We start from the raw sequence: 22,828 nt of genomic DNA, 5'->3' as shown, positions 1-22,828 counted from the left end.
ATTTCATTGCATCCAAGCTCTCCAACAAACCAGCGCAGTGGTTAACTCCCTCAACCCTGTCTTTTGGCTTTCCTGGTCAAGTCATTGTTACTTGGTAACTAACTCCTGGTGAAGGACAGGCTGCCCATCCATAGCGCTCTGCACTTCACACAGTCCAGGCAGAGATCTCAAAGCACTTTGCAAAGGTTGCATCCCAATCCCCACCTCTCCCTGTGCCCTTGCCAGGACAGCTGGGACCTGGAACCCCTTGTTAGCCCTAGGAGTTGAACTCCTGGCACCAGGGTGCTGTCTGTGCACTTTCCCAGCTGGGATTACTTCCCATTTCAGGGCCATCAGGACTTTTTACATGACATGTTGGTCTGATCGGTCCTGCTGCAGCAAGCGGTTCCGGCGGTAGCAGGAGCATCAGTGTGTGCTCCCCCGCACGTCTGGGTTTACTGTCTTAAACATGGGGCCAAGGAGAGTCATGGCGCCAGCCTCAAATAAATCTGGAGGCAATAATTAAAATAAATGAAGTCTCACAACACCCACTTCAAGAGAGAGAACTGGACAGAGGTGAAAGTCGAGGCACAAGGAGGGTAAGTGACTCAGAGCCAGCTCCTGCATCCTCTGCTCCCACAAAGCGTCTTGCCGAAGTCAGCATGTCTGCTGCAGAGAGCATGTGAGCATGTGTGCAAGGCTGGGCCCTTTCCTTGTGTCTCCTGGAAAAATCTTGCCCTCTGTCATTCGTGGTTTTTCCACCGTCACCCAACCGCATTGCCTTGCTCCACACGCCAGCCTGGTGCTCACCTGTCTATGGGTTTTGCTAGTTCCAGTTTCCAGCGTGAAATTGATGCTAAATTCTCTTTTTTCACTCCCCGTTGACTCAGCTTTATTAATAAACCGTGTGTGCTGCAGGATGCTCCTGGGAACAGAAGTCCTTGAGAATGGGATACACACGACAGTGATGAGTTGGCAAGACGGGCCAGCTCTGCCGGGGGAGGTGAAGATAAATGGACAAACCCAATGGTGCCATCATCTGCTGCGCTCTGAACAGAGCCTGCTTGGGAAACCCAACCTGCGCTGGCTATAATCTTCTTTCCCATCCCCTGTTGCAGGGGAAACCTAGATCCCTACTTGGGTGTGCCTCTCGTTTGAGGCCCTCCCACCCCATCCTTCCCCTGTCTTTGGTGCATGTGTATCTCACTGCCTATCTTCCCTTTCTGCAGCTCTGAAACTCCCTTAGCCCCCTCACACACACACCCGCCCCCGATAAAACCAACCACGTCTGCTCCTCCACTGCTTGCCGGGTGCTCTTGTCTTTCAGCGATTGCTTGGAACAAATTCCTTCTTTGGGGACAAAACAATTGTGTAGATTAAACCATGGCCCAGAGGACGGCGTCTCATTCATTGCACGCTGGGCTTGCTGTGGGGGCGACAACGCTCTTGGAGAGAAAATCGGATTTCCCTTAGATTTTAAAAGAGGTTTGAATTTTAGACAAAGGAGCCAGAGCTGCATTTCCCTCCCCCTCTCTTTGTGTTATGGACACATGGGGAGGGGGGGCCAACCCTTTAGTTCCCCAGCTCCAGATCAACTCACCCTGCATCGATCCCCCCCCCTCCCCCTCAGTTGTGGTCCTCCTCCCACGAATGCAGCTGCGTCTGGGCACGAGCACACCGCCGGCTGTGAGATGCACACGCGGCACGGCAGCTGAATTAGCACCAATGCATGCCACTTTGGCATCACCCCCCCCACACACACACCCGTTGCAGCGACATGCCAGCCCTGCCTCTGTTAAATCCCTGTGCAGAGCCGAGGGATTTTCCCACGTCTTATTCCCTCTGCGTCCTGCAAGGCGAACTTGCCCCCTTCCCTTCTTGCATCGGGGGAGGGGGCTGCTTGCTTTAGCTCAGCCCCCTGATCAGAAAAGCTCCCCCCCCCCCGGCACAGAACCTGTCCACCGGTGCAAGGAGAGCCGCTGCTTTGCATGACGCAGCCGCTGTGCGTGGGGAAGGGGCAGGGGGAGGAGAGGGTCCCTCTTCGCCTCTGCTGCCGGAGGAGCACTTCGGAGATGCTCCTGCGGCGCTGAGCGAGCCTGAAGCCCGCGGCGGGCGCCTGCCTGGGACCGCACCCCAGCACGAGAGACTTGCAGCAGGTGAAAACTTCTGGAGGGGGAAGGCAGCTCTGGGAGAGGCTGCAAGGCAGGGCTGCCCGCGGGAGCGGAGATCTGGCCAGGCTGGGGCTCCTGCCCACTTGGCTGCTGCTTCTGGGGGGCTCCGAAGAAACAGCCCCCCCCCCCCGGCTTGTTTGGAGCCAGGGACAGCCTGGCTTGGTGCAAAGGGGGAGAGGGTGCCTTGCCGGCTGGGATGCTCTTTCCCTGCTCAGGAGCCTGTGAGTAGCTGCGGGAGGGGGGCTCAGGTTTGGGGGAATAGCCAGCTCAGGGAGAAGGGGGGGCTTTTTAGGGAATGGGTCTCAGTTTGCTACCAGGAGCTGGGGGAGTTTGCAGAGTCCTTCACTTGCTCCTGGTAGGGGTGGGGGTGGAGGGGAAACTGTGCCTGTGTGTATGGGGGGGGCTTTTGATTTTTTTCTGGGCCCTCTCCCACCTTTTCCATTCTTCTCCCTCCCCATCTTTACTGAATCCTTTGCGGCTTTTTGCACCCATTGAGGCTTTCCCCCTCCTCTGGTCTCAGCAGCGGCTCTGGCAAGGAGACTGCCCCCCCCCCGGGGAGGTGCTCGAGCTGCTAGCCCCCAGACCTCATTCCCTCTCATCCTGCCCCCGCCCCATGCTGGCTTTCCTTACCCTCTGCCTCTCCCCACTCATCCCGTGCCCAAGGCAAGATAGGAGCCAGCGCACAAGGCAGGGGGAAACCCCTCCCACACTGAGCCCAGCCCAGGGGGGGCTCGGCCCCCTACCCCTTGGGAGCCCTGTTCCCGGGGATCTGCACAAGAGAAGCCCAGCAGGTAAGATAAGAGGGGCTTCTCTGCCAGCAGTGGCCCTTCTGCTGAAGGTGCCCATTAAGACCTTCAGCAGAGTCGTCTTGCTCCTGCCACCGCGCAGCCGGAGCTCCGGCGAGGCCAGAGCAAACGCACGCTCGCCTCGCGCAGGGCTGGTGCTTGGACCGAGGGGCAGGCAGCTGTCGCTGGACTGTGCTGAAGTTGCTGCTGGAGAGGACTGTGGGAGTTAGATGGGATGGGGTGGGGCAGGGGGAGGGGAGAGGACGTGCAATTGGAAAATGTGCAAGAGTGTTCAGGGTACTTATCTAAAAAAACCTAAAGATTTGCCTGGGTGCCTGTGTTTTCCTGAGCACTGGGAAGGGCGTGGAACAGGTTTCCCACAGAAACTGGCTGCAGCAACAGTTCCTTCTTAGCTCCTGGGTCGTCATAAAACCTGCGGGCACATTTTAATTGGTCTTATCGAAATAAAGTTCGTCCGTGCTACTATTGTATTTGATTTGCCAGGCTAACGTCATTCTTGGGATAACTCTACTGCCGTCAGTGGGCTTTCCTCAGGACGGGGTTTGGCCAGTAATATTTTAGATATTGCGAAAACAACAGGAAGGAACCTGCCTAGCAGTGGTCTAGCTAGGTCAGCCTCCTGAATAGGGCACAGACTTCAGAGGAAGGTACAGAAAAACTGCAAGAGGTGGTCGTGGGAGAAACTGTCTCCAGGGAACATTCCCTCCTGACCACGCCCCAGCCCCCAACCCCATCAGCAAGAAGTTGTCTTAAGACCTGAAGCAGGAGGGTTAAGCAATAAAGAGGGGGCTTCTTTACACTTGTTTTGTTCTCTGTTTGATTTTTAGATCTCTCTGCCCCACTCCTGTAAACAAACAAAGGTGAGAACTCATTTCATCTGAATTTTACCTGCCCTGTGAACAACGGCACCATGGATCTGGCGTACGAGTTGCCCAATGTCACTGAGTTCTGGTTCTCTTCGGCCTCCCAGTTAGACAACTTCTCCACGGAGATGTCTGCCAACGCCTCCCAGAACACTACGGGCCAGCATTTTGACCTGACTAGCAATGCCATCCTTACCTTCATCTACTTTGGGGTGTGCATCATAGGCCTGTGCGGCAACACACTGGTGATCTATGTCATCCTCCGCTATGCCAAGATGAAGACCATCACCAACATCTACATCCTGAACCTTGCCATCGCAGATGAGCTCTTCATGCTGGGGCTGCCATTCCTGGCCATGCAGGTGGCTCTGGTCCACTGGCCCTTCGGCAGAGCCATCTGCCGGATCGTCATGACTGTGGATGGGATCAACCAGTTCACTAGTATCTTCTGCCTGACCGTCATGAGCATCGACAGGTACCTGGCTGTGGTCCACCCCATCAAATCTGCCAAGTGGAGAAGGCCAAGAACGGCCAAGATGATCAATGTTGCCGTGTGGGGTGTTTCCCTTCTGGTCATTATGCCCATCATGATTTATGCTGGGATCCAAAACAACCATGGAAGGAGTAGCTGCACCATCATCTGGCCAGGCGAGTCTGGCGCATGGTACACAGGGTTCATCATATATGCCTTCATTCTGGGCTTCCTGGTGCCCCTCACCATTATCTGCCTTTGCTACTTGTTCATCATTATCAAAGTCAAGTCCTCTGGGATCAGAGTGGGCTCCTCCAAGAGGAAAAAGTCGGAGAAGAAAGTCACCAGGATGGTCTCCACCGTAGTGGCAGTCTTCATCTTCTGCTGGCTTCCCTTCTACATATTTAACGTCTCCTCCGTCTCCGTCTCCGAATCCATCACCCCCACGCCCTTCCTCAAGGGTATGTTTGATTTCGTTGTGGTCCTCACCTATGCCAACAGCTGCGCCAACCCCATCCTCTACGCCTTTTTGTCCGACAACTTCAAGAAGAGCTTTCAGAACGTTCTCTGCCTGGTGAAGGTCAGTGGCATGGATGATGCCGACAGGAGCGACAGCAAGCAGGACAAATCCAGGCTAAATGAGACCACGGAAACTCAAAGGACTCTGCTTAATGGTGACCTTCAGACAAGCATCTGAGAGGACTCCAGGATTGCCCTTTTCAGCTGTCCTCTTTCCTCCTCCTCCCCACTCCTTTATATGGCAGTAGCACACAGCAAGTCAGGTCAAGAGTACTTGGTCGTTGTTTGCTTGTCTTAGGGGATGGTAATGCAGGGAGGGGGGCCTGTGCCAAGAGTAGCCTCTTAGCGGAAGGCAGGTTGGTTTTGAATATTCAGACAGATGCTGCTCAAATGCAACTTCATACATGGAAAGACACATACACACACACGAGGGCAGCACTTGGAGGCATTTCTGCTAGACTTGGTTACACATACCAACATGCTCCATACAGCATGGGTCACGTATGTCTAGACAGAGCTATTCATGGCTGTTTCTTTGCAAAGCAGTCGACCCAGCTGGAAATGGGAGAGAGCAGTCTTAAGAATCAGAGCACACACAGTGAGATCCTCCACTAGGACATGAAGAATATTTCATTTTATTACCCAACTAGTAAAATTTTATTTTTTTAAGACTGAATCTCCCGAAGCTCCCCTAGTTTTACGAGAATATTACTGTATTTATTTACAAGGTGCTTTTCCTGCCACCGGAGAAGCAACAGGTCAGAATGAAAGAAATCACATCGGAAGGAAAATATCCCGGCCCCAGTACAGTGTGTGTATGTGTGTGAGGGTGGACAAATAGGACTCAGACCTCCTAAGAGATCTGGAACCCAATTTCCATTAAAATTGATGCCTCAGGGCAGCCTGGAAAATCTCCGTTGATATACACACCTGTGCAGTCAGATACACGGTGCTGGTATATATGTGAGCAGTTATATTTGTGGTGGACTCACCTGACCTGGACTCTGCCCACCGGCCCATCTAGCCAGTGCTACCTCTCACATCCCAGACCTTCGAGCAGCTTCAAATACAGCCACCTTCCCGCTTAAATCAACTTGCCATAAAAAAGCCTTTCTCCTCTCCCTCATATGTATAATGTTTCCCTTCTTTCACCTGAAATGAACTAGAAACACTGCTCCAAAGGGCGGCATGGGCCATCTTCAGTCCTGAGCTAGCGGTGGCTTTCCCGTCGTCCCCCAGCCACTGCTTTTCTGTTGTTTTCCTCCAGGGGAATGTGGCAGGGACTTTTAGCGAGTGCGTTGTCTGAGAGGCATCAGAGACGAGCAGCAGCATCCTTCCCATGGAAAGCACCTGCACGTGTTCAATCTGCAGCCACACAAGCACAGATTCGGCGTGCCGTTCAATCCTAGCATTCGTGATGCTGTGGCGGAAACAGTACCGGAACATTGTCGAGCTGTATGTTTGGTGTTGTTGCATGCACACACAAAGGCTCTAGGGAAGCCACTGGCTCTCTCGCTGGCTGCTCAGCGAGGCCTTTTCCGCCCTCGTGCGTGTTCTGTTGATGTTCCTGGGCTAGCAAGACTCCTGGGGTTGTCAATTACAAGCCGCTGGCCATCAGTTATTACAAGGTGGATGCTTTACTTTGCCGTTGGTCTGAGCGTGGACGTTTCTGACGCTGCAGACGTGGTCTAAAGAAGGTACCAAGGGAGAGGCTGAGGGACATTTGACGACTCTGTCTAAAATGTTGACAGATGCCAGGCCTGGTGGGTGTGTGCTTGGCTTGGTTCTAAAATGTAAACGCTCGGGGGGTGGGGGGGAGTTGGGATTCTGGGGGAAATGAGCTGCGATACTGCTGGGCGAAATTTTCTTCTCAGTTACAGTGGTGTAAATCTGGACTAACTCTCTTCAGAAAGCAGAGCACGGCTTCTCCACACCTGTGAAGGCTGCTGAGTTGTAGGCAGCTGTAAAGTGCTTGGGGGAGTCGAGAGCCGTGGTGCCAAGATACTATGGTGATAAATGTAAATACGTCAGCTGGGTCAGGGAGGGTCGCATGCTGGAGGCTAGAGCAAACGTTAATTGCTGGGTTCATCTGTAGAGAAATCTACTGCTGCTAATCAGATCTGCTCCTTACCCCCAATCCACCCTGTCAGAGTGACTGTAGGGAATAGAAAAGGAGGACTTGCGGCACCTTAGAGACTAACACATTTATTTGAGCATGAGCTTTCGTGAGCTACAGCTCACTGCATCGGATGCATACCGTGGAAAATACAGTGGGGAGATTTATATACATAGAGAACATGAAACAATGGGTGTTACCATCCACACTGTATTTTCCACTGAATGCATCCGATGAAGTGAGCTGCAGCTCACGAAAGCTTATGCTCAAATAAATTGGTTAGTCTCTAAGGTGCCACAAGTCCTCCTGTTCTTTTTGCGGATACAGACTAACCCGGCTGCTACTCTGAAACCTCTCATTACGTAGGGAATAGGGAAACCCTGTGGCTTAAGGGGTCTGAATGGGGGGAAAAGAGAACAGACCTTTTTTCCCTTTCAACCGCCAGTAGGTCTCCAATTGCACCAGTATAACCAGCAACCGAGACCTGCTCTCTTGTGACACGGTGCTTTCGGGAGAAGAGAAAGCCATGGGGAGTGGGAGTGACCTCTTTAGAAGCAGGGAGGGGAGCTGAATGTTTGTTCTCCAGTGCTGTGGCCTGCTAGAGAAACCACACCTGTATTACGGCCTTGTAGATTTCAGAGGGGAAGTACATAAATCACAGTTTCTGGAGGGAGAAAGCTCACCGGGTACACAGCCAGGCCTCTCTCCAGCTCTCACCTTGTTCTCTAGTCAGTCCGAGGCATTTTGGCAGCGCTTGTCACCCTAGTGTCTGAAAGCTTTACAAGTAATTCCCCTCCTCCCCCATTTTACAGGTGAGGAAACCAAGCCTTGCAGAAGTAAAGCCTCCAGTGTTTTTCAACGTGGTTTCTCACTGGGCTGACTCCATTCCCTGGGTGCTGACGTGCCTCAGGCCGGGCACCCAAAAGTGGAAGCAGCCCAAGCTGGGTGGGAGTTGTTTGAAAACTTTGGCTCCGGCCGTGCCCAAGCTCCCACTGGGAGCCTCCCCACTCCCAGTCCTGTGCCTCAAATACAAGATTTCTCCCCCTTCCCTTTGTAACCAGCCCTGATCCTTCCACCTAGCACCACGCCTCCAAAGCCCACAAGTGGCATTCAGTGCTACAGTCCATATTCCCTAGAACCCCCCCCCCCCGGTACCCCTGGGCACGGTTGTTTACAACAGCGCAAAATACGTGCAAGGGGGTAGACAGAGCACTTCAGTCAGACTAGGAACCATTTACACCGGGGTCAAGAGCTACCCAAGGTGCATGGCCATGGAGGAGCTGGCCCCTGGGTTTTAGCTAGCATAAGCTAGTGTCCTGGTGGTGCAAAGCAGAGTTTTGCACAGTCGCTTCCATCCAATGAATGTGCCCTTCATTTGTTTTGAACCAGAATCTTGATATGTTCCCCTCTCCCCTCTGAGAAATTTTCATTTACATTTAACACCTGCTCAGGGGTGAAATTCTGCCCGCAGTTACCGACATGCAACCCCATTGCCTTCAAAGGGGGTAACTGACATCCCGGCTCACGCACATAAGCAATTTCCTCCCCCCCCCCACAGCTGTCTTTTCAAACACAGGCCGGAGAACAAGAAGTTTCACACACACACACACAGAGCCACAGCCCTTTCGCTTGCTGCTGGCCAGGCGGCAGGGACTCCGTTTTATCTCGGGGCTGTCTGAGGTATGTTGCTATATGCCATTTTTATAAGGAGGAAGTAAATATTAACCAAGACTTTGCAACAACAAAAATAAAATATACTAGTGATGAGCTGGGGATTAAAAACAAGAGGAACGTGTCACATTAAAATGAAATATGGTGTCATGATTGCTAGGCTTGATGCAGCTGGGAGCCCTTTGTTAGGCACAGGTTTAGTGTTACAGTATTGGCAATGCACCAACTGGGTTGGAAGTGCTGAATATCTCGTGGGTAGCGTGGGAGTTATTTGTACGGCAGGAAGGTAGCGGGGGGGAGAGAGAGAGAGAGAGAGAGATCGATCTGCTTCAGCATCTCTCTCCTGATGAAAGGAGCTGCTATTTGCAGGACTTCTCCCACAGAAACCCGGAGCACGGCTTTACCCGGAGCCTGCTAGTGAGTTGCGTTGTGTAGCAACACGGAGCCCTGTCTACACGCAGAAATGGCACCTCTTTGACTTAAGTCGTTTTTTTTTAAAAAATCAGTGGAACCGGTGGGAACTCGCTTCTTTCAGTGTAAGCGGGACTTACAGCGGTTTAGGTTACACCTGTTCCCGGTTGAATGAGACCAATCCAAAATAAGCCTCCTGGTTTTAAATGAAGTAGGAGTGTACCCGTGGCCGTTGGTTTAAATCGCACCTGAGGGTTAAACCAATGCAGCTCGCTGGTGTGGACGTGCTCTGAGTGGCAGAAAAGGGAAGGAGATGAACAGAGTTGGCTAGCTGTAAAGTGTGCCCAGAAGTCTAGTCTAAGAGCAAAACCTTTTGGAAAGTTAAATGCTTGGCTACTTCACACCGTACAAACCATGGGGCTGAGCTTCTGGTCCTGGGAACAACTGTGCAGTTAAGGCCAACTTTTTCCAGAAGAGGCTGCTGATGTGGGGTGCCTCATTTTTCTGGGGTCCCCCCTTGCTCCTGGCTTTCAGAAGGGCTGAGCACCCACAGCTGCAGCTGACGTCATTGGGTGCGGAAGGTCAGCCTGGCCCCAAGAACTGAGGTCCCACTTTTTAAAAGCTTGGGCCTCCGTGAGGATGAATTAACGAAGCACCATTTGGCCCCCAGACACGCTCGAGGCAAGAGCAACTGTCCATGAAACGGTTTGGGCCTGATCCGGGACCCGACTCAGCCCAAACCCCTATGATATGAAACGAGTGGGATGTCCGGCCGCCCCTGGGGTGAGAATCTTCAGCCTTGGGGAACGTGCAGCCTCCACCTGGGTGGGGGGGCAGGGTTCCAGCAAAACCTCCCACTGAGCGGTGGGTGCAGCCTCCAAAGGCTATTTGGAGTAAGTGGGAGCATCTTGGGAGCCGGTAGGAATTTCCTGGGTGCCTATGGCCATTGTGCAGCAGGGTTTGCTCAGGGACAGGCGTATGCCCCGCAAACACCCGTGCACAGTGGCCCCACCCCGAAGCAGGGAACCACGCCCCGGCTGCAGGGTGTGGGTGCGTAAGGAGGGGCTGGTGGCTGCTGCTGCTGCTGGCCATCCTCCTCTACCACCAATGCACAGTAACCACTTTGCGCAGGGGCGCATGCTGCCTGCCTGTGCTCCACATGCAGGTCCGGCGGCCAGGCTTCTCCCTAGAGTAAGGGCTGCAGCGCCAGCAGGAGTAGCCCACTCTGGGAAAGCTGAGGGGTTCTGCGCACCGGCCTTTCGCCCACCTACCCTGCCCCTGGCCTGGGCTCAGATCAGAACTCAGGTCACAAAACACGACAGGGGCGTCTCATCTTCTTCCCTCAGCTCAGGCAGATCATAAAACCCACTCCGGGCTGCGTCCCAGACAGCGCCTGCTGGGGGCGGGCCCCTGGCCGGAGACGCAGGGACTGCTGCAGGTCTGGGCTGTGATGCACGGGGGAGCAGTGCGGAGGTACAGAACATGGATGGGTGGTGGCAGCACTAAGCGGTCTAAGCCCTAAAGTCACCCGTTTATTCTATCCCGATGGCATTTTAACTGCCTGGGAAGAGAGCTGTTTTGGCTTCCTTCAGATTCTTCTGAAAACAATTCTGCCGCGTTGCATGCTTGTTCCATCGCGGAGGTGTCTTACGCGCTTGATTTTCAAGGGAATTTGTCCTGACAAATGGTACATTCGGAAACGCCTGGTGTGCCCCCAGCAAGTGAAATTAACCAGGAGATTTACAGCAGGCGTGTGGATTTTGGAGGTCTTGTGGTGGTGTGCAGGAGGGGGTGTATTGTTGTTTCACACATTAACGAGCCCTGGGGGAAGTCCAAAGAGGTTAATTAAAACTCCTCTCAGTCCTAGTTGGGGCTGCAGTAGCAGAGCACAATAAACCTCAAGGATATTGGGACGCAGAGAGAGCACCATTAAAGCCATCCTTTCCAAAGGTGGTTTCCTTCTGCTAGCCAGCATGGGCCTGATCCTGCACTCCTATTTGGTTATAGGTGCTTTGTTTATTGTAGGGTTGCTTGTGAGTGATGTGTTGCTTTGTTTATTGTAGGGCTGCTGCTCGGAATGCTGGTTTGGTTACTGGGATTGCTGACGAGTGCCAGTTGGTTATTGTAGGACTGTTGCTCGGGAGTGCTTGGCTGAGCATGCTGGTCCAGTCCCGGGCACACTCTGGGATTAGCTGTTATGCCAGGCTGCATAGTGGTTTTGCGACATGGACAAATATCCTGTAAGAACTCAGTCCTGCAGGGTGCTGAGCGCGTCAGCTCAACGCCCTTTGATTTGGAATCAGAGGAAGGATAAGCCAGATCTAGAGATGAAAAGTAGGAACCCTCTATCTTGTCATTGTGCAGCTGGTGTATCTGTCCTGATCTGCCTCTGAGTTCAGTGTGGCTGCCTAGCCATGGCTGAGGGACCTGAACATGTCAAACAGTGATACTTTGCATGCCTCCTTAGTGTGGCTCTTAAAGCATGTTAGCAACAGGAATTCATTTATCCTCACAACCCATCTGGGAGTGAAGAGACGAGTGCCACCCCCGCGTTACAGATCAGGAAACCAAAGTGGAGAAAGAGAGAAAGTTACTTGCTCAAAACACACAGCGAGCCAGTCGTAGAACCAGGAAGAGAACCCAGGAGTCCGGACTCCCAGTCTTTTGCATTAACCACTAACCCCTGCTGCCTCTCACCGGCCCATGCCACCAGTGTATGTGGGGGAGCTATAAGCAAAACTGGAAGGAAGTGGGAGAAAATCTTGCCAAAGGCCCCCAGGCAGCAGTCTCCAGCTGGCAATAACCAGACAGCTTTGGAATCCATCTCAGGTCAGGGAAATTGAGTGCACTGGGAAAAATTATCCCCTAAATCTCAGACAAAGATGGGGAGAGGGGGCAAGCACAGGCAGGCTGGGCTTTTCCGCCAGCTCAGTGACAGCAGCAGAGACTGGTAATGCAGGCAGCTGCTTCTCGCTCAGTCTCTGAATAAGGAGTGATGCTGGAGCGGCGGCCAGCGAGTCAATCTCTGTTCAGCCTCATTGCAGGGCAAAGGCATCACGGCAGGGCAAAGGCACATGGAGGATAGGTTCACCAATGGCTATTAGCCAAGACGGTCAGGGACGCAACCCCGTGCTCTGGGTGTCTCTAAACCTCTAACTGCCAGAAGCTGGGACTGGACGGCAGGATGGTCACTCGACAATTGCCCTGTTCTGTTCATTCCCTCTGAAGCATCGGGCACTGGCCCATCAGAAGACAGGATACCAGGCTAGATGATCATTGGGCTGACCTGGTATGGCCATTCTTATTTGTGACTCCTTCCAGTGTCCAGTGCCTGAATCTCCCCACACCTGCCCATAGATTTGGCAATGCTCAGGGCACCCTGGAGGCCATCTGTGCAAGACAGGGCAGCTCATGGCAAGCTTGTTCTGCCATCTGTGTTGTACCTATCCTGAGCATACACTCCACAGTTCTCCAGTCCTGCCCCTCCCACCAGCATGACAACGAAATGGGGGCAGTGCAGTGTAGTGGTCAGGGCAGGAGCGTGGGAGTCAGTGCTCCTGGGTTCTAGTCCCCTTTCTCCCACGCAGCTGCTGTATGACACTGAGCCAGGCACTTTTCTGCACCTCTGGTTCCACAGCTTTGCAAAGCCCTGGAGGAGCTGTAGCTGGAAGGCGCCAGGGAAATGCAAAGCATTATCAGGGAGTACATGCTAAAAGGATGAAGGAGGCCGGTGCCTCAAGCAGCCATTGCAAAGGGAGCACAACTGGCTCCCGCTCTGAGGTAGTCGCATTTTACACCAGTGTAAACACTGGTACAAGGTGCAGGGCCATGGCAAATCTACATCATTAGCTTCAGCTGGCCCCATGACCGCTGACTTAGTAACGTCTCTCTCAGCTGGGCAGAGAGGGGAGAATGGAACTGCTGGGCATTCTGCCTCAGCACCCGCACGCTGGTCCGACTGCAGCATTGGGCTCCAGGAGCTGCCCAGCCCATCTCGCAGGGTCTTGGGGGGCACTGCAGGATTCTTTTTAAAAAGAGGGATTTATGATCGGGCAACGGGAGCACGGTTTTGCTTTTCAGGGCAAGGCCCCTCCATTTGTGCTGTGTGCATACGTACAGCGCCCGGCGCGCTCACGGCCCCTGAGGCTCTCACGGTACCAATGAATCACGGTTAGAAAAAGCCACAGACTTTCCCCCTTCGCCCTGGGATTAGCAAATCCACCCTGGTTTTGCAGGGAAGATACAGAGATGCCAAAGCCAGAAGGGACCATTGTGATCCTCTAGGCTGACCTCCTGCATAGGACAGGCTGTGGGTCTTCCCAGAATTAATTCATAGCCACTGGGAGAGACCTCTCCCCCTCACCCCTCCCTGCAGGAGCCAAAGACTCAGAAAATCCTCCTGGCCGTTCTCATCGGTCTACTGGCCCTTCCTTCAAGGTCTGACCCCCTGAACTGCTGGGAAGTACCTCAGAGCCTCTCCCAGGATCAGGCCCATTGGCATCACAGGCCTCAGGCATGTTCAGCTCCCAGCAGGATCGGGCCCCTGAGCCAGCACTGCCTTAGTGACTTCTCTGGCTTCCCAGCCTCGGCATCCCTCGCTAAGCGGAGAGGGAGCCGGAGCTTTGTTTGAGCAAAAGCCTTGCTGCCCTTCTCCATGGCGATGTCACGGCTGAGCCGTGATTTCATGAACGTTTCAGAGCAGCGAGAATAGACTAGGCCCGTCCTGTCCGCCAGGGGCGGACCAGTCTCATCCCCCAGGCACCGCTGGGCGCTCTGCTCCCTGCAGTCCCACGACTGGGGCCGGTTGTGTTTTGGACCACGGACGCGTAACCCTCGCATGGCGTGCTGCTGCTCCAAAGCGCTGTCTGAACATTAACCAGGAGGTAACGCTCATTGGCCTCGGGTTTCAGAGGGGGGGAAACCGAGGCAGAGCTGTTGCGTGACATGGTAGCACGGGTCCCTGAAACACCCTGGGGGTTGACACAATCACAGTTAAGCAGGGAGGATCTTCACGCGGGCGAGCGTGTTACGAGAGGTGCAGCGTTTTCGGTTCGAGGAGGACAGAGGGACAGACAGCCGTCCAGCAGGTGCTAGAGTAGCTGAGCTTGGCGTTTATTTGGAACTGAGCCCTGCAAGGTGCTGAGTGCCGCTGATTGGTGGTCGAGGGCACTCAGCACCTGGCAGGATAAAGCCTTGGGGAGTAAGAGAGAAACTGCATGCACCCTCCTTCGTTAGTCAAAGTGCAAGGTCTCCTTCTCACTTAGCCAGGCGGGTGCTAATAATCCCACAGGGGGAGAAGGGACACTTGGCATCTTCAGCCAGGTTAGTGTCACCTTCCTGAAGCCTTGCCCTGGTTCTCCAGGCCCTACCTGTCTGCTCTGGTCTTTCTGAGTTCCCTACCATTGATGGGGGGACCCGTCACCCCCACAGCTCGCTCCCATGTACAATATCGGCCCTGCCTTCAAAACTAGCCTTCACATTTGCCTGTTTGGTTATTGGCTTATCTGGGTGGGACCCTGTGGCATCCCAGACCCCACATTGGGAGCACTTGGCCTGGTTAAGGATGAGCCCGCTGAGCCCCACCTACACCACTCCCTCACCCCAAGGGCTCAGCGTGCTGGCTGCATAGTCCCTAAGCCCAGCAGTGACGCACTCGGATGCAGAACCTGGACTGAGGTCCCTTGTGCTGACACCAGACCAGCGTAGCAGGGCTTTCCCTTGATTACACCCTGCTCTGTTGCCTGGTTACCTCCTTTTCTGGAAGGTTTTCCTAGAGATTTGCCCAAAGGGTGCAAATTGGAAGAGACTGATTTCCAACACCAGTCAGCGGAATCCTCTTGCTATATCAGTGTCCTCTCCTCTACCCTGTGGTGGTAAAAATCTCGTCCAGACGGTTGCAGAGAACAAATTCCCCGTCCCCTCAAATTCCCCGTCCCCTCATTTTAAGCTTGTTCTCTACCAAGATTAGCTCATGCAGGAGCAAGAGATCCATGCCTACGGAAGCCCGTGCTGTGATCTCGCGGGAGTTGTCCATTCACGTCTCACAACATAGCTGTGGTTTATTTGAAGGATCCTCCATATAATGATTCAACTGGGGAAAAATATCCATGTATGTATCCAGTTAGAGTCAGGAAGGCCTAGGTCTCAAAGCGATCAGTTTTATAACAAGGCAGTAAAATAAGGAAACAGAAGCAGTTGCAGCAGACCTCTCAGCCTGAGATCCAGGCCAGTCCTCTGGTAGCGAATGTGAGGTGTGACTTCCCAAATTCCCTTCTGTGTCTGCCAAGGACCCAGCCTTTGCCCTCTGCAAGAGGGGGTGGAGCTAACCCCTCGATTCCTGGTACAGCCCTTTTGCAATCACCTTGAATATAGTAGCTTCACACAGGTTAATAATCTGGGAACAAAATGGCTCCCAAAAGAAGGCGATACCTGGCCTACCTCTCACTCAGCAATTTCCCTTGGAGAATGTTAGAAATACTTTGTGTGGTTCATTACAGAAAGGGTCACTGCAGGCGGTAGCAAAGCAACCCAGTGGCCCTAGGAGCTCTGGAATGGTGGAGAATTCCGCTCTACCTCGGGGCTGCAGCCCCCTGGGACTACAGCATAATTGAGAAATCAGGGCCGTCCGTGGCAAGAGGGGCAAGTTCAGGTGGATGTGTGATCTCCTGCGTGTACCATTTCCAAAAGCCTGTGCCCTTGCTTTGGCACTTCCCCTGCCCCTCCATATACTTAGTACGTGTTTTATCTGAGCCCTTCTGGGACTTCTCTGTCCCATTGAAGCATAACCCGAGTCAGTCTCAAGGAGTAAAGTCCCTGGCTCTCCTCTCTTTTAGTCCAGTGTAAATCAGGGGTAACTATGAAATCATGCGGGTTATACCTGTTTGTCACCGTGTTCAAGGGGCTTTAGATCAGGCCCTTAAGTCAGTGGGAAGGCTCTAAATCCAGAGCTTCTACCCTATTATTTTAACTTGAGCTGTCATTTTCTACCCAAAGGACAGCCGATGACAGTAACCAATCCTCTTGCTTCATTCCTATAGTTCTTTGATTCCCTGGGCCCAAATTCCCATTGACTGCCCATTCACTCCAGTGTCATGGAGAGCAGGAGAAAGTCCGCTGGGTTTACACTGGCGTGAGGACATGCACCCCACCTTCCAAAGGGGGAAAAGCTCTGACAAAGTCTTGGAAAGCCCTGACTGCTGCAGTGATTCTTCCCCATCCTCGCTAGGGCGCTGGTTGAGAGGAGAGAAGGGGTGTATATACAGTACCTAGCAACACATTTTAATTGTTATTATTGTAGCGACGAGACACTTGGGCATTTTGTACCCACAATTTTGCTGTTATTCCGAGTGTATGAGTCCACCCCTGCATGTGCAGTGTTTGTGTGCGACAGTCAGCCCCTCTTTGTGTGGTTCCAATTAACCTGTGTTGCCTCTGGACCCGATCCTGGCTGGGAGGAACAGGCCCACTGGACTACACGCTGGAGTAAGAAGCACTCAGGCAGTAAGGGATGCAGCATCCGCTCTGCTGTGTGCCAGTTACACAGTGGAATAACAGCCGAGTAAGGGCAGGGAACCTTCTTTCACTCAGAACGAAACCTGTATTCCTCAGCCCGCACCGGCTATCTCTGTATGTTCTCTAAGCGATGTATGTGTGTGTCAGTTGTGATACCAGCGGTGACTTCTAGGACTGTAACACCAGAAGTAAAGTGATTTTACTGGCTAATCATTTCTCTTTGGAAGTGTATTGTGTATAGGTGTCTGACTGTGAAACCAACTCCTCTCCAAAGAGAGAGGGCGTCCCGTGGCCTGGCTGTACACATGGAAGCTGAAAGCTGGTTGGGGTGTGTGTGTGTCACTACAGTTTCTGGTCCCTCCCGCAAAAAACAAAAAAAAAAAAAAAAAAAGTTATTTTCTTGATTATAAGAAGGGATCAAATTTTACCTCGGGGGGAAGATTGTGATGGTAGGCCCAGCCCTGAGCACAGGATGGGGCATACAGTGCACTAATCTGGAGTAGCACCAGGAGGCGCTGTGACTCGAACACCCGCCTGAGTCAATTCCTCCTGGATTGCTCCTTGTTCCCAGGGGCAGCTATATATACTGCTCACCTTAGCCACCAGCAATCCTACTATATCCCCCCCGCCCCCTGCCTGTTGGCTGGGTTACTTTAGCCAGTAGGGGGCTGGAGCAGAAGCTCTACCCACCTGCCCCCTGGAGGGAGTAAGTGGGCTGCACCCAGATCCAAACTCCATGTAGCTTGTGCAGGGGTGCAAGGATGTATAGGCATCAGTTACATATTGTAAACTCCTTGCAAAGTCTGAGTCTGGCCCTACATGATTAACTGAAAGGTCAGGGAAAGCAGTGGCAGGGGGTGAAAATAACCGCTCTGGAACAGCCCCTCCAGCTGCAGACATCTCTCCACCTCCTACCCCCTGGCCAATGCACCAGAACAGAGACTAGATATACACCATAGATTCAAGACAAACCTAAGATGATGTATTTGGGGGCGGAGATTGAGCTCGTGTCACCTCCCAGCTTTCCTCCCTCCAATATTCTCCCCTCCACGCTTAAATAAAAATCCCCATTGCTGACAGTTTTTCCCCCACTTCTGTTCCCCTAAAGACTGGGACACCATCTCCTGGGAGCTGGATCCTGCTTCCCGTCCTGCTAGGTCACTCCTCAAGCAGCCCTATGGAAATCCACCCCTGGGATGGAATACAGAGCAAGCTATTAAGTAAGGTGAGTGACAGTGGCAGGCTCTAGCTCGTAACTACAGGGATGAAGAGAGAAGGAAAATTCCCCTTGTGAAACATTTACCATGGAGTACAGCCTCTGCCCCAGTTCAGCTCCTCAGCGAAGATTCCATTGCAACAAGACTCAGAGTGTGAACGGCTCGGAGAATGCTTCGAGCTATAGGTGAACTTGTGCATTGAAATGAACTGAGGAGACAAAGAGTTGCGTGCCTCACTCCCATAAAAGTGATTTGGGCACCTAACACCCTTAAGCTCTTGGGAAGATACCAGGCTGAACTGTTATCTAGATGACAGGTACCGGACCACTCACTGATGTTCGTGAAGAATGGTGTGTGTATGAGAGGTAGGGGAAAACTGGAATTTTGTTCCTCTCTCTCCCCTCAACCCCTATCAAAAGCTAAATTTCCAGCCTGCCCAAAACTAGACTCCCATCCATTTTATTGTTGCTGAATTAGTCAGGGAGATAAACCACCACTCACCCATCAGTTTAATAGCTACAGAATGCTGGGTGTCACAACCCTGGAGAATAAGAATGTCCAGTTATAATAATTAGGGCTGGAAGTTTGTCGCAGCATTGTTTAAATCGAAAATCAGGGAGCAATCGCGGTAAATGTAGTAAGAGTCCTGGGCTTAGTGACTGCTCTGTGATTTCCGATAAAAAAGTGCCTTGATAAATGAGAGGGCACTGAGCACCCACAGCAGCACCTTCTGGCCTGGTACTGCCACTCTCATCCTGGCTGGGTGAAGCAGGGGCGTGCCTGGAGGGTGAGCCTGCCCCTCACTCACCCCAGACATGGATAGAATGTCATGTTTGGTGAGAGGAAGGAAGGCGTCTGTGCCAAATTTGAGTGAGCGGTGCTGCGACTCCATGCGCCAGGTCGCAACACCCGGAGCAATGAGTCAGGCCCAGCCCTGGGGGACACAGGAGCCAACACTGTTGGATGGACTCTCTCCAGCCCCGCCATCCACCCAGGACCTCCCCTCCACACTGGGCTGGTGACCCACCTAAAGCCTTCCTGCAGGAAGTCACAGACAAATGGAGAAATCATGGTATCTATGACTTTTCTGCACTGTGACAAACCTGCTGCCCTAATAATGATGCCCCCCAAAAAAGGAAGGGAGATAAAATCTCAGGCTTCAACCACTCTATTAGGATGAGACCTTCATGGGGCGTGGTATGGTTATTATCCCCCAGGTGCCTCATGTGGGGCTTCTTGCACCTTCTCCCGAAGCATCTGGCACTGGCAACTGTCAGTGGCAGGTTTCAGGGCTAGATAGACCTTGGATCTGAGCCAGTCTGCCAGTTCCTAGGGTAGCTCCCAAAAAAGTATTGCATGAAACAAGAAAAATACAAATTCAACCAGTTTTGCTATAGATTAAAACTGCAGGAAATTCTGGCTTTTCAAAATAAACACATTTTTGGGCTGTTTTGGAGCAGCAGAGTGCACCTGAGATTTAAAAAAAAAAAAATCCAACAAAAAACTCTGAGAACGTTTTTTTCCTATTAAACATTTTTCAACCAGCTCTAATCATTAGAGAGATTATTGCAATTGGACTGATTTAGCACTGGGAATGCCATGACATTTCCCAAGGCTCACCAGCAAGCAAATGCTCAGAGAGTTACTGGTTCTGGAAGCCTGGATGACCCAAACACACAGAGCACAGACTGGTTTGAAATCTTTTCCTAAGAAGTTTTGAGCCTTGAGAACAAAAAGTTACTGGCCTTCAAGGAGAGAGATGTCCAAGAGGCCAGTTCTCTGCATCCTCGTTTACCAGCCTTCAAGTGCTCCCGACAGGGGAAGGGTTCAGCTGGCACACAGCATGGTAAATGGGTATGTTAATCTCTGAGTGAAGCAAGGTATAGTGTAACGAGAGCACATTTATGAAGATTAAGCAGGCCCACGCATGTCACTTGCAAGCAAGTGGTGCTAAGACTGCTTTTTGTCTACAAACTATTGTAACATTACAGTCATGGGGAAGCTCATCTGTTGGAAAAAGAGAGTGTGTGCCCCTGTGTGAAAGAGAGACATATTGTATTACCAGGGAAATGAATAGAGATATTTACTGCAATTGTAAATACATTGGCCTTCCTAGGACTTATTGAAGAACAGCTAGTTCTGCAATCAGAGAGTGCTGATAATAGAGTCGTGCTCTGCCCCAATGCCTGTAAGAAGCCTTGGAGAGACTAAAGCCAGCGAAGTGAACCGACTGTCAAAATCAGTCTAAGTTACAAAGTCTGGATCAGAGCCAGATCTGAATGTCCACAAGGTTCAGGAGAAGGTTGGTTTGTTCCATTACAAGCCAGCTATGAAATTTTGATCTGTCTTGACACTGCACCGAACTTTGGGGACTCTTTGGACCCTAATATCATAGCAGGGGCATCTCTCCAGAGGTCCTGTTCTCTCACCACACAACAAGCATGGCCCATTGGGTTCAAGTGGAGTTTGCTCTTTTCCCATGGTGAGGGGGGGGGGAGGGAAAAAGCATTAGGAAACAGAGTGTTTCTACAGCATGCTTCCTTCCTATTCCCACTCCCTTACTCCACAAAATCGGCTTCTTTCAGACCATCACCCTAAAAACAAACAGGTAATCTGTGAGCACGCAGCTGTGGGAAAGCACTTTGCATACACATTGTTACATCAGGTAATATTCCTGGGGCAGACAGTATTACCTGCTAACGGGATGCATTCATTTAACTAGAACAGGGGTAGGCAACCTATGGCACGCGCGCCAAGGGCGGCGCACAAGGTGATTTTCAGTGGCACTCACACGGCCTGGGTCCTGGCCACCGGTCCGGGGGGCTCTGCCTTTTAATTTTAAATGAAGCTTCTTAAACATTTTTAAAAACCTTATTGACTTGACATACAACAATAGTTTAGTTATATATTATAGACTTCTAGAAAGACCTTCTAAAAACGTTACAATGTATTAGAGGCACACGAAAGCTTAAATTAGGGTGAATCAATGAAGACTCAGTACACCGCTTCTGAAAGGCTGCTGATCCCTGAACTAGAATATATGTGCATTAGCTCGAGAGGTTCCTTCCAGGCAGACTCATATATATGAAATCTGACACATCAGACACCTTTCTGCTTCAATCAGGAGGTGTTAACCTTTTGTAACCAGGTATAATCCGATAACTGTCCTGGGAAGCTCTTGCAAACCGAGCAATTATTAGAGCAGGCTGGTTTCATTGTGTCTTTGCAGCATTTCAGATGTTCTCATCCTATTCAAATATTTCTGTGTTACAGTTCTTGAAAAACGTGGTTCGGGGGTGGGAAATTCTTGTTTGGGAAAAAAGGACAAAAATAAACTAACACACACCCAGGTACTTTATGCTCAAACAGGGCAATATTTGCTCATACCTGAGAGCAATATATTGTTGTAAAGCTGTTGCTTTAACAATTGTTCTGTTGAAAGCCTTTTTTAGCATGGCAAACTTTATCCTACTGTGCAAGTGCATATTTGGCAGCGTTCATAGTGTACATATTTACAGAGGATAGAGTTAAATCCAAAGTTGTAACTCTTGCTTTCCTTGATCAGATTGGTTATTTGAGATACAGAAAGGGCTACTTTGTATTTAGAGAGAGAAAAAAAAGAAAAAAAAAAAAAGACAGACAGAAAGAAAGAAACCCTGCTTCAGTTGTCCATTTTAGCATATCTTTTCCTTTTAATTCACTGTACAATTTTGGAAGTGACTGTGTTAGATACGGATTTGATACGTAACCATGTCTCCTTCTAGTGTTTAGCCCCAGCAGTTATAACAGCTGGTTACTTATTGCTAAAAGACATGTTCGTTCTTCTTGGTGCTCAAAGTACTGGGTTCCAGTCTCCATTAACTGCTGAAGTATCTGCATGTAATGAAACATACATGCAGTGTGCTATTGTTTTAATAGTGATGTGGATTTACTGGCCTGCATAAGTCAAAGTCCTTTAATTTATTAAATTTATAAACACCAGAAACAAATGGTCTAGAAACAGAGTAATACATGGAAATAATAAACAGACACCACCCAGAGGGTCCAAGTTCAGTTCTAAGCTTGCTGGCTGGCAAACCAGGCTTACCCCTGTATGATGGGCAACCTAGGTTTTCAGTTTCACTCTGTTTACAAAAGCACAGATGTTCCAGCTACTAAGCAAATAGTGCATAAATTGAGAATGAAGGAAGGAATACCAGGCCTAGTACCTGAGCCCAAATCATTTTGGAATGGTTTGATTATGGGCCACAGGTAACATATCTCCAAGCACATATAAGTAACTGGATAAATTCATGGAGGTTAAGTCCATTAATAGCTATTAGCCAGGATGGGTAAGGAACGGTGTCCCTAGTCTCTGTTTGTCAGAGGGTGGAAATGGATGGCAGGTGAGATATCACTTATGTTCTTATGTAGTCCCAGCCGTTTCATAGACTATTGGGGTTGGAAGGGACCTCAGGAGGTCATCTAGTCCAACCCCCTGCTCAAAGCAGGGCCAATCTCCAATTTTTGCCCCAGATCCCTAAATGGCCCCCCTCAAGGATTGAGCTCACAACCCTGGGTTTAGCAGGCCAATGCTCAAACCACTGAGTTATCCCTTCCGCTTTTGCCATGGGACAGGGGTCAGAGTCCGGAGGCTGCAGGATACTAGATACCATTGGTGTTAAACTTGTACCACTCAAGTTGCAAATTCATCCTGAAACCTTCCACTGGGGACACAAGGGAGGTTAATTGGCTTGCTGAGCATCCACAGGCTGCTAGGACTGTTTTGTACCTAGGGCAAATGGCCTTCAAGCAACAACTAACCAAAGACAGGAGGGGAAACACAGTGGAGTTCCAAAAAGAAAAGGAGTACTTGTGGCACCTTAGAGACTAACAGTGCCTCCTAACCTTCAGATACCTGTTTCTGGAACGGCGCCGAGTTAGAATACTGTACTTTGAGATGCCTTTCCCATTTTCCCCAGCCCATCACAGCTGGCTTAGCTTTAAGGGAGATTCTGTGCATTTCATATATGAAGGATTAGATCCAATCATCCAACCTTGCCCTAAACTGAGCAGAGCATTCAGAGCTCACTGCACTACCAGGAGGAATTT

The 22,828-nt window shown here is 51.2% G+C and overlaps 1 protein-coding gene across 4 annotated transcripts; it reads left to right on the top strand.

Annotated features, from left to right (window-relative positions):
* Positions 1-1,840: 1,840 nt before the first annotated feature.
* Positions 1,841-17,739, top strand: SSTR2 (somatostatin receptor 2). Of its 4 annotated transcripts, XR_012154744.1 has the most exons (3): positions 1,841-2,135; positions 3,784-6,573; positions 17,629-17,739. XR_012154744.1 is itself a non-coding variant. In XM_073310325.1 (2 exons), the coding sequence occupies exon 2, from the start codon at positions 3,867-3,869 to the stop codon at positions 4,986-4,988; it is 1,122 nt and encodes a 373-aa protein (XP_073166426.1). In that variant the 5' UTR covers positions 1,841-2,135; positions 3,784-3,866; the 3' UTR covers positions 4,989-6,590. The 4 variants fall into 4 exon arrangements, 3 of the variants coding, with proteins under 3 accessions (XP_073166426.1, XP_073166427.1, XP_073166428.1); XM_073310325.1 differs by lacking the exon at positions 17,629-17,739 and having other exon boundaries at positions 3,784-6,590; XM_073310326.1 differs by lacking the exons at positions 1,841-2,135; positions 17,629-17,739 and adding an exon at positions 2,317-2,371 and having other exon boundaries at positions 3,784-6,590.
* Positions 17,740-22,828: the final 5,089 nt, after the last annotated feature.

This window comes from Lepidochelys kempii, chromosome 14, assembly GCF_965140265.1.
Source record: "Lepidochelys kempii isolate rLepKem1 chromosome 14, rLepKem1.hap2, whole genome shotgun sequence".
Lineage (NCBI taxonomy): Eukaryota > Metazoa > Chordata > Testudines > Cheloniidae > Lepidochelys > Lepidochelys kempii.
Note: the sequence above shows the minus strand (reverse complement) of the source record. Positions and strands in the feature narration are given on the sequence as shown.

What these genes read in the sequence shown, in the direction of transcription:
- SSTR2 (XM_073310325.1), top strand. Translation starts at nt 3,867, where the DNA reads ATGGATCTGGCGTACGAGTTGCCCAATGTCACTGAGTTCTGGTTCTCT.